At 35.5% G+C, this 12,036-nt stretch overlaps 1 protein-coding gene across 1 annotated transcript; it reads right to left on the bottom strand.

The window, feature by feature from the left end:
* Positions 1-1,662: 1,662 nt before the first annotated feature.
* On the bottom strand, positions 1,663-8,209 carry LOC132752927 (uncharacterized). Its single transcript, XM_060743339.1, has 7 exons — positions 8,080-8,209; positions 6,285-6,464; positions 4,294-4,418; positions 3,701-3,786; positions 2,967-3,104; positions 1,987-2,100; positions 1,663-1,769 (listed from the first exon to the last, which is right to left on the bottom strand). The coding sequence occupies exons 2-7, from the start codon at positions 6,429-6,431 to the stop codon at positions 1,663-1,665; spliced, it is 717 nt and encodes a 238-aa protein (XP_060599322.1). The 5' UTR covers positions 6,432-6,464; positions 8,080-8,209.
* Positions 8,210-12,036: the final 3,827 nt, after the last annotated feature.

Below are 12,036 nucleotides of genomic sequence, written 5' to 3'. Positions count from 1 at the left end.
AATAATCCAATGTTCAAATAGCTTTCGATAGTAAAAATTTTAATGACGACTCTGATCCAAATAAATTTAACGTTGAACAATCAATGGGTCCAGAATCAGTAAAATTCGTAAGGGGATGTTAAGGGAACTTACCGCCCGAGTTTTTTAATTTATTTGGTTTTAAAATCATTAAACAGTTACTTCCCTTACAAATAGAATAATAACCACTTAAGGACAGGACAAAGCATGAAAAATATAAGAAATCTTTTGTGATAATTACTTATATATCTTAAACAAAATTTGCTCGGTAACAATGACAAGACCACCGTAAAAGACGCCCAAATTTTACCAAGGAAAGTAATACGTAGAACAATTTTTAAAAACTTTTCAAAACCCCCAACCCCGGGGCCGGAAAAAAAAGGGTTTTTTTTTATATGCGTTCCCATAATTTTTTTGTTCCAAAAAAAAAGGGAAGTGTTTTTAAATTAATAAAACCCCAAGAACCTCCCCCCCTCTTTAATTGTTTAAAGATTTAACGTTGTTAAAAAACTCCCCCCTTGAATTGCGCCCTTTGACATCTACAACTGGGATTTTTTTAATTTTTTGGGGTAACCCTAAAACATGACATGACCAAGCCCCTTTCCCCTTTTTTTAGGGGAAAAGGGGATCGTATCCACAATGACTTTTAAGTGCCAACGAATTTTCCCTGATTAAAAATTTTAAGAAATTTCTTTAAATTTTTACTTAAAATTACCCGGGTTGTAAACTTATGAAACTTGCATTTGCCAATGCTTTTTCCTTAAATCCCAAGTAAAAATTTTATGCCCGGGCCTTTTAGCTCATTGGGTCAATAGCCCACAAGAGGGGCTTACTTTGACTCCCATCATAAATTTTTTCCCCTGCGTACCCAAAAAGATAACTTTTTCGGGCAATTTTTTTAATGTTTATCCCAAAAAGGGGTTCAAAATTAATTTAGCGGATTAAAAGATTGCAGGACTCCCAACCTTGGCATTAAAGGGGGAATCCCCTTAAAATTATTCTTTTACGTCATTTCCCAATGACAAAAAGGGTTTTAAAGAGTTTTTTTAAATGGGAACCCATTGAATTTTAAACTACTGACAGACGGGGATAAAGGACGAAGGGACCCCAAAACGAACGAAAGGGTCATTTTTTGTAAAATGAAAAAATTTGGAAACGGAAAATTGTACCCTTATGTTGTTTTGTTTGGTACTTTCAAAGAAATTTTTCTTCCCCTTGGGAAAATTTTTGAAAAGGGAAATTTTCCAACAAAATTTTTCCTCGTAAAATCCCGACTAGCGAAAAAAATTTTTACGTCATTTCCCGGCCGTTTTAAAAGGGAACCCGGAATCAAGCTTTTGACCGCATGAAAAATTTGTCCTTTACATTACGGGTGACCCATTTTTTAAAATTTAAATTTATCACGGGAAAAATTTATTTTTAAGGAAACCCTTATTGTTTTTTTTTAAAAAAAAAAAAATTTTTCATGTCCGGGAATAGTTTTTTCGTGGGGCCATCCCTTTGTTTTTTCAGCAAAAAATGTAAAGAAAAAGTAAAAACACTTTCTGCCCTAGTTTTTTAAATAAAAAACTACAGATTTAGACTATACTTTTTGATATCCCTTTAATGGTTTTTAAAATTTTTGTTTCTTCTTCAGTTAAAATTTTAATTTTTTAAAAAAGGCGTTCCTTCTTTGATGGTTATTTTTGGGCCATGTATAGGGCCCATATCTGGTTTTTTCAAAGGGAAATTAATGCCAGTGAAACCGCAATCTGCAAGACAAAAATAAAGACATTGTTACACCGCCCAAGTTTGTGATTTGAAAAAAAAATCAATTAAAACTTTGGTACAAATGGAAGTAGCAACAAATTAAACAGCAAATTGAAACTAAATTAGAATGATCTATGGAAAAGCTTATATGTTGTACTTTAGATCAGAGGTTTCTATACTTTATTAATCTTGTAAACTTTTGAAATCAGAATCATTTACCTGGTCCATCTTTCCAAGAAAACTTAACGATCGGTCCGGAAAACCGCAACCCAAAGTTGTTCCACAGGTCAGCTGTTATTAGTTCCCAAGGTAACCCTTGTAGGTCAAGGTCACCTAGAGAAAACGAAAATGGAATTATGCAAATTATATGCATGTAATTCATGTAGATATAAATGCAACTATCAATCACAGAACAATCGTATTTGGAAGAACGTTTCACATATATATAGAACCAGTGCAAAGAATGTCGATAAGGCATTTGACATGATGTATGAAAAATTAAATGAGATACCTTAATGTATAAAAAAGCGCAACGAATGTCGGGAAGGCACGTAACCTGGCGTGTGAAATTTAGATTAAATCACTGTTATATAAGAAAAGGTATGCATGGAAGCACAAATAATGTCATGAAGATATGTGACGTAAAATATAAGAAGTCAGATAAGAGACTTTCAGGAAGTGCAAAGAATGTCGGGAAGACACGTGACCTTATTTATGCAATTCAAGCACCAAGAATGCCATGTAGGCCCGTGACCTTGTAAGTGAAAATTGAGACAGGAGACTTTATGGGAGGGCAAAGAATGCCGGGAAGACACGTGAGCTACTATATATTTAGGATACAATCACAAGCCAGTCCGCATTGCTCTATCGGTTAGAGCGTAAAACTTGTAATCTTGACATTGTGGGTTCGATTATCGGCCCGGCCGACTAGAAATACAAAAATGTCTTTCGGATAAGACTTCATATCAAGGTCATGTGCATGAGTGCTTAAACATTTTGCACGCTAAAGAACCAGGAGAAGCTTCTGGAATTGGGGTATCTTTCTGTATATATATGTATATCTTGCACTATCCTCCAAATCCTAAAATGACTAACACGTACTCTCCCGGAGGACTCGCCCGTATGGACAACCGAGTGTAAGTAGTAAAGGGGCCGGTTTATATTACTAGGATAAATAAACTCAAATACACACGACCTACCATCTCCTCTCCAAGCCTTAACTAACAGTCCTAGAAAGCGGAAAGAGCACTCTCCGTTTGCAAGCCTCGAGTAGCATACGTCTTGCCAAAAGTATTCGGACAAATCTTGGCTGTAAAATTTGATATCATCATCGGCATCTGAAAAATAATCATTGTTTACCTTCAACTTACTTAGAAAAAATTTACATCGATAATGCACACGTGTTGCAATAAAAAAAGTATGCCCGTAATTGCGACAAAACGAACTATCTGTGACAATCGAATCTTCTCGGCTCTTTCGTCAAACTTCGGATTAGACTGGTCCCCTGGGTACTTCTATAACCATAATAGGACAGGGAACCAGAATAACTATCACTGATAATTATGTTAAATATTATGAATAATAGCCAAGATATTCGCTAACATATTGTGTTAATTTTTGTCACGATATTAAACAATACTTGCATGTTTTAGGCGGTCTACCTCGCATATTCGTCGAATCTGACTAGATTTTGTCGTGATTGTTGTGTATTATGTTTTTTGATATTTAAATATGTATCTATGGTAACTATCAATTCAAGACAGTCCTGAATTTTAAGCTAGTCTAGTTTATATTGAAAACGGAGCTGAAGATTTGATAAATGATGCCCCCAATAAAATAAATTAGAGATAATTTAAGAGATAAACAGCACTGGTGGTTCTTTTGTTCGAAAGAATATCGGTAAATGTGCATTATGAATAATAAATTGAATTACCTCCCTTTTCTGTCACTCTCCCACAGTCATCCTCACTTTTTGTTGTGACAAACGAAAGATTCCAGCATTCCTGAGCCTCGAATGAGCTGTGTACATGTATATATGAGCCACGTCACGACAAAACCAACATAATGGGTTTGCGACCATCATGGATCCAGACCAGCCTGCGCATCCGCGCAGTCTGATCAGGATTCATGCTGTTCGCTATCAGTTTCTTTACTTGTTCTAGTGTCTGTAAGCGAGCAGCATGGATCCTGGATGCGCAGGCTGGTCTGGATGTTTGCTGGTCGCAAACACATATTGTTGATTTTGTCGTGACGCGGCTCATATGTATGTTAAGCAAATTTATCTAACAAATAGCGTTTCCTTTTCTGCCTTTTTTAAAAAAAAATAGAATTAATGGAAACTATCTAAATGTCCTATGACGCAAAATAACAACTAGCAAAAAAAAAAAAAAAAAAGATTCTGAAAAAATTAAAAGTTAACATATATTTATATAATTTTAGCATTATCAATGCCCGGATAAATGCGTTACGGACGAACGTTCTCAAAATAATATGGAATACATATAGTCACTGTATTACGTAACTTACTAACAATACAGCTCAGCCAGTCCGGTTGTAGAGTCATTCCACCTTTGATTTCCCTTCCTGCAAAACGTCTGACCTGCATTGAATGACGAGGAATAAATACCTATCCAGTGTTCACCAACCACGTACTGTTGATATACAAAAGTAATTAACTTTCTAATGACGATAGTGAAAATTATCAATGAGATAAAAGTCATATTATACTGTTACATGTAATTACTGATTGAGAATAGGATTATGGTCATTTAGTATCAAATCACCTAAACCTGACCTGAATCAGTACGCAACATCCGTGTAGTATGATCAGACTTCATCTGTAACATCCGCGCAGTATGACAAAACTCCATCCGTAAACCCGTACTGTCTGATTAGACCAAATCTGAAACATCCGTGCTGACTGTCAAACTCCATCCGTAACATTCGTGGAGTATGACAAGATTCCATCCGTAACATCCGTGCAGTATGACAAGACTCCATCCGTAACATCCGTTGAGTATGGCAAGACTCCATCCGTAACATCCGTGCAATATGACAAGATTCCATCCGTAACATCCGTGCAGTATGACAAGACTCCATCCGTAACATCCGTGGAGTATGACAAGACTCCATCCGTAACATCCGTGCAGTATGACAATATTCCATCCGTAACATCCGTGCAGTATGACAAGACTCCATCCGTAACATCCGTGCAGTATGACAAGACTCCATCCGTAACATCCGTGAAGTATGACAAGACTCCATCCGTAAACATCCGTGCAGTATGACAAATATTCCATCCGTAACATCCGTGCAGTATGACAAGACTCCATCCGTAACATCCGTGCAGTATGACAAGACTCCATCCGTAACATCCGTGCAGTATGACAAGATTCCATCCGTAACATCCGTGCATTATGACAAGACTCCATCCGTAACATCCGTGGAGTATGACAAGATTCCATCCGTAACATCCGTGGAGTATGACAAGATTCCATCCGTAACATTCGTGCATTATGACAAGACTCCATCCGTAACATCCGTGCAGTATGACAAGACTCCATCCGTAACATCCGTGCATTATGACAAGACTCCAGCCGTAACATCCGTGCAGTATGACAAGATTCCATTCGTAACATCCGTGCAATATGACAAGACTCCATCCGTAACATCCGTGCAGTATGACAAGACTCCATCCGTAACATCCGTGAAGTATGACAAGACTCCATCCGTAACATCCGTGCAGTATGACAAGATTCCATCCGTAACATCCGTGCATTATGACAAAACTCCATCCGTAACATCCGTGGAGTATGACAAGATTCCATCCGTAACATCCGTGGAGTATGACAAGATTCCATCCGTAACATCCGTGCATTATGACAAGACTCCATCCGTAACATCCGTGCAGTATGACAAGACTCCATCCGTAACATCCGTGCATTATGACAAGACTCCATCCGTAACATCCGTGCAGTATGACAAGACTCCATCCGTAACATCCGTGCAGTATGACAAGACTCCATCCGTAACATCCGTGCAGTATGACAAGAATGACAAGACTCTATCCGTAACATCTGTGCAGTCTAACTAGACTCAATCTGAAACATTAGTGCAGCGTGACCAAGTTTCATCGGTACACCTGTGCAGTATGACAAAACTCCATCCGTAACATCCGTGTTGTCCTACCAGACCCACCCGTAATACATGTGCTTCTTTGACCAGATCCAATTAGTAACATTCGTACCTTAGACTAGAATCCATCCGTAACATACGTTCAGTACGAATGTACTTGATAATTTAAATACGTATTTTGTGTATTCTAATTTCTGACTTATGACATCTGCTCATGAAATTTCAACAAATCTTATAGTCATGCTATACATGTATACATAAACTCATGTTTATAACTAACTTATAAGCATATACGCACACATGCACGCAAATGCACGTACACGCAGGCACCAGTGCACAGAGGTAATCATAGACATTATTTTAACATAAATTACAGAGCTTACCTGTTGGAAATCTGCAAGTGTGACAAGGTCAGATCCGCTTATGAAAGGACAGGGGTGGCCATTTGTTTTTCCACATTTACTTTTACTTTTCAGATTAGCGCTGGCTCCAACGGCTAGACACATCAAAATCAACGAAACGTACTTCATTTTTCTTCGTCTTCTATGAAGAGAATTATCGTTCTGTACATATAAAATGATTTAATGTAATCTTACAATTTGGCCTGATCTTATTTTGTTATAAATTTGGTTAATTTATTATATTATAGTAATTATTTTTAGATTTATCAGTCAAAAGCAATAAAAATATTTTTAGCCAGAACTTGAGGCATTGGACCCCTGGTACACACAAAGTGATTTTTTGCACACAAACTGATTATAGTGCGTATACATAATAATCAAATTAATATAATGATTATAGCGGGCACAAAATGATTGTAGTGCACACAAAATGATTATAGTGCACGCAAAATGGCTATAGCACACAAATGAATATACTGCACGCATAATGATTTATTGTCCACGCAAAATGATTATTGTGCACGCAAAATTACTATGGTAGCTATAATTTCAACGTACACTTACTCACAGACACTTGGGCTTTGGAGCTCAAAACGCCTTTAAAATCCAAATAAAATGCATATTTGTCAATCCCAGGACATGTACTGATCATATATATCAAAAAAACTTAATATAAGCCGTTTTGAAAAAAAATCATATTTCAACAACTATAATAATACACAAGATAAAAATGTTCGCCGGAAAAAATCCGCACCCCTACCGTCATAATCACCATGTATTTTATTCCATTTCCAATATTTTCACATAATCCTTTGGTCCATCGACACAGAAGATATAATTCTTCACGATGATGGTCAATTTTAAACTTCAACGGTAATATAAACAACGCAACAGCCGAAATAAACATCAATATTATCGCCGTTTTTTTCCAACTACAAAACCTTTCGATAAATTCAATGGACCAGACGGCTATGAACGCAGCTATCCGATTATGTGGCCCCAGCTTTGCCGTGTGCAAAATGCGCAGCGCTTTTAAGTTTGGGAACCACATAATCGGATAGCTTCGTTCATAGCCGTCTGGTCCATTGAATTTATCGAAAGATTTTGTAGTTGGAAAAAAACGGCGATAATATTGATGTTTATTTCGGCTGTTGCGTTGTTTATATTACCGTTGAAGTTTAAAATTGACCATCATCGTGAAGAATTATATCTTCTGTGCCGATGGACCAAAGGATTATGTGAAAATATTGGAAATGGAATAAAATACATGGTGATTATGACGGTAGGGGTGCGGATTTTTTCCGGCGAACATTTTTATCTTGTGTATTATTATAGTTGTTGAAATATGATTTTTTTTCAAAACGGCTTATATTAAGTTTTTTTATATATATGATCAGTACATGTCCTGGGATTGACAAATATGCATTTTATTTGGATTTTAAAGGCGTTTTGAGCTCCAAACCCCAAGTGTCTGTGCACTTACTCATCAGTTTGCAGTTACAATTATAAATCACATTACACAGCATATCTATTGGAAACATTACACAGTTTATTATCGAAACAGAGAATAGTTCAGTCTTTTTTTGTCAGAAGTTTTCACCCCAGATAGATTAAAATTCTATCAGCAAAATAATTTCAGGTTATGCATTAATTAATTTAAACCAACTAATCATAAAAATATTTGAAACATAGCACGTGTTGTATGATTGAAAATGAATTTGATTTTACGTTTGTTAAAAAAGAAAATGATACAATAATTAAGTATTAATTGTCTTACCTTAAATGTTTTATCCGTGCAAACGCTGTGAAAGAATGGAGTGATGAATCTAAAAGCAATTATTTAAATCGTTGTATATAATTGCAAAGTGACAAACAACACCAAATGTTGCCAATGCAAAACTCGCTTTATAATGACACCTTTGATAAATGTCTTGTTATTGAAATTATATTTTTTGTGATATAGCAGACGATTCATTATAACAAAATAACAAAAGATGTTACAAATGGCTTGAAAATGGTTCATATGTATATCTAAGTACAGACATGTCATGGCAAGATAATGTAACGTATGGTAGGGAAATTGCAAGTCAAGTGAATGTGAAATTTGTAAATCAAAACTAAATAAACGAGAGTGTAACAAGTTGCATAAGATAAGACAAGATAAGATAGGATAGGAAAATAAAATGAAAGATAAGATAAGATAAGAAAAGAAAATTTAAGAAAATGAAAAATAAGTTATATAAGGTAAGTAAGAAAAGGCAGGGTAAGAAGAAATAAAATAAGAAAAGAAACGAAAATAAAATAACAGATAAGATATGATAAGAAAAGATAATATAAGATAATTAAGACAAGGTAAGGTAAGAAAATATAAGATAAGAAAAGGTAAGATAAGAAAATAAAAAGTAAGTTATGATAAGAAAGATAAGATAAGTAAGAAAAGGTAAGGTAAGAAAAGATAAGAAAAGATAAGGTACTAAGGTAAGATAAGACAAGGTAAGATAAGTTAAGTTAAGTTAAGTTAAGATACATAGTGTTTATTGACTGTATAACGTGTAGAATAGTTTGGTCATGTTATTGTATATTTTTGAATGATATTGTTAATCTGTGTAAAAGGGAATGGTCAATTTGGCTTGCTGTGGTAAGTTGCCAAAAGTCAGGTCATAGCTCAAAGTACCCGTAGCATTTACCACTCCTTGTCAAATACAGTAATGACATTAAGTAATTTTGAACACGGCCAATTGGAACACCTCGGCTATTGTTAATATTGTGTTTGAGATTCTTATCCGATGTTTGACGGAAATGGTCGAGAAGATGCGATTAGAACACGGCATAAGGGGAGGTCAAAATGACTGATGCGTATTTTACTGCCATATAAATAATTGCTTTCAAATCATGATAAGAAAATATTATACATTACAGATATATTTAAAACTGCAACAGTTGTTGTTATTGTAAATGCAATCAATAAATTGCAATAAACATTTTAATTTTTTGCCGGCAAACTACGTTTATGCTTTAATTGTATAAGATAAAAGTCACGTTCACAATTAAACCAATACTTTAAACATTGAATGTTTTTATGGAGGTATTCTAGGTTAGAAAGTATTTCAGTCTATTTAATAATAAAAGACACGCATAAGATATTGGTGTTTATATATTCCGTTTTATTCCTGTCCCACCACTGATGGTTTTGGGGGTACACATGTATCCATGTATCAAGGAATAATAATACTTATTATTATTATTATAATAATAACAGTTGTGAATAGACAGGGCTTTGAGAACTCCGACAGTTTAGCTTTAAGATCTGAAACCGTCGATCTCAGTTTATTTTTTCATCAAGATTTGAACAACGATCTTGCTCTGAGAGTTGGCTCCAAGTTCAAAATTAGCTCGAAGTTAGTTACATATGCTTGAAAAAAACGGTCTCAGCTGGAAACGAACTGGAACTTTGAAATTGGATAACGGAGCTAACTTTTCTAAGCTCTATCTCACCGTTCCCTTCCGGGTGAAGATGTCATCCGCATGTCAAATTCCCAGCTGTTCTTTCACAATGGGGGATCGTGTTGGATTAAAATGGGATATAGCCTATACAATGTGTTGTGCTAGAAGTAGAAGGGGAGAGAGGACGAAAAAGTCACCTTTCTCGTGTTTTCACCACTGACAAACAATAACACAGTACTATTCAATTGTAAAAAGTCGTTTTATTTTGAAATAAATCATACTAGACATATTCATCTAATAACTATAGAGTTACCTCCCTTAGTAGTATGTGTTTATATTGGCAGCAAGGTGCGTGCATTTTAGCAATGCATATTTTCAAAGAAATAAGAGTGATTGACCGTGTTAGTATTATATCGTGGCATAATATGTACTTGTGTTTACATGTACTGGCATTATTCCTTTGCTAGGTAAATCTGGAGTTCTCTTCCCCCTAGACAGCGTAATCTAGTAGTTTCGACCTGTCGAACAAAATAATCGCAAGGTGAATCAAAATACAAAACATGATTGCATTTACAAAGGTCGTACTTCAGAATCGTGCACAAGCCGATTGTTTCTTCGGCGAAACTATCAAGGTAGGATGAGGGATAGCGATTGACATTTAGCAACGTTATTCCCTTTACTCTCTCTGCACAGCTCGGTCAATGCGTGATTTAGGTTGGCTTTTCTCGGTGCGAAAAACGACCGGGGACCAATCTAAATCACAGTGTAGCGGGATTTTCGAGCAAATATTTTATACATAAGAAATATATCTCTGTTATACTCAGAACTTTCGTAAGTTTCAATGTCCATTGTTTTATAGTCATTGGATTAAAAGTATAAATGTAAGTTAGCCCCTTAAAACGCTATACAAATTAGTCGAAAATCAGTGCAGCGGGACGCCCATTGTCCTGTGGTTAAGGTCGCTGACATCAAACCACTTGCCCATCACCACTGTAGACTTGAATTTCGACAGGGACTTTATATCTTTAATGTGAGGAAGCTATCCAGCTTGCTTTTTGAATGTCGGTGGTTATACTGAAGTATTTCTCTACCAATAAAACTGGAAACTAGTGTGACGTAAATCATCAACAACAACAAAGGTGAAAGGGAGCAAAATGTTAGGCTAAATATGATGGTCATCTGATTGTTAGACTGGTTTGCTAAACAACAGAACTCTGTTTTACCCTTGACTTATCATATCCTGAACTAGTATTCCTGGTCAAAGATAAAAACAATTTTATTATAGATATATCAATATGATTGACTTTTCAGGGAATTTCGACTAAAAAAGAAAAGGATTCATTTTTGTTCTATAAGTAATACAGCCTTATAAAAACTTATAAAAAGGGCCCCAAAACTAGCCTTAATTATAAGATGCAATGGCGTGTGAATTCATAATCATTCAGGTGAAGATGACTTAGATGACCCAGTAAGTTATATAACCGAATTCATTTTTCAGTTAATTTTTGGAAACAGGCCCAGGTCCGGTTTAATTTGGAAAACATACGCGGTGTGATGCCAAAATTGGGATTGTTTTCAGAAAAGTGAACACAATATCATAATTGTTGTTTCATTTATCTTTTTATTATAGATCAATGCCTTTATTTTTGTTTCCTTTGAAAGTTCAGTTATGCTCGTTAATGTGTTCCATATGCGCATTCTAGATTTGAAGTATTTTGATATGATATTTCAAGCTTATATATTTGGGATTTATTTTTGGTTTGGAAAATGTCTGTATTTTAACCGGATTAAACAAACCCTATAAATGGTATGCAAAAGTTGTTCTTATGGTAAATGTTAATAAAAATCAAACCTAGTATCGACATACAATGTTCATATGCTAGTTACTCTTGAGAACCTGCAGTTACATGTACAGTCTTGAGACTCCTGCAAGTATATGCACACATGAGTCTCAAGACTGGTCAATGTACCTGCTGTACAAGCAATTGCAGGAGTCGCAAGACTTTACATGTAATTGCAGGAGTTTCAATACTTTACATTTTATTGCAAGAGTCTCAAGACAGGTAAATGTAAGTGCAGGAGTCTCAAGACTTTACATGTAATTGCAGGAGTCTCAAGACTTTACATGTAATTGCAGGAGTCTCAAGACAGGAACATGTAATTGCATGAGTCACAAGACTTTACATGATATTGCAGGAGTCTCAAGACTTTACATGATATTGCAGGAGTCTCAAGACTAAAACATGTAATTGCAGGAGTCTCAAGACTTTACATGATATTGCAGGAGTCT

This window comes from Ruditapes philippinarum, unplaced genomic scaffold, assembly GCF_026571515.1.
Source record: "Ruditapes philippinarum isolate M1 unplaced genomic scaffold, ASM2657151v2 ctg5780_1_1_1_1, whole genome shotgun sequence".
NCBI classification, from domain to species: Eukaryota; Metazoa; Mollusca; class Bivalvia; order Venerida; family Veneridae; genus Ruditapes; species Ruditapes philippinarum.
Note: the sequence above shows the minus strand (reverse complement) of the source record. Positions and strands in the feature narration are given on the sequence as shown.

Excerpts from the sequence above, each read along its gene's own strand:
- LOC132752927 (XM_060743339.1), bottom strand. The coding sequence starts at position 6,431 with ATGAAGTACGTTTCGTTGATTTTGATGTGTCTAGCCGTTGGAGCCAGC. Across the intron at positions 3,787-4,293 it reads CTGGCTGAGCTGTATTGTTA|CTCATTCGAGGCTCAGGAAT; the intron begins GTAAGTTACGTA and ends ACATGTACACAG. Across the intron at positions 2,101-2,966 it reads TAAGGCTTGGAGAGGAGATG|GTGACCTTGACCTACAAGGG; the intron begins GTAGGTCGTGTG and ends CGTTTTCTCTAG.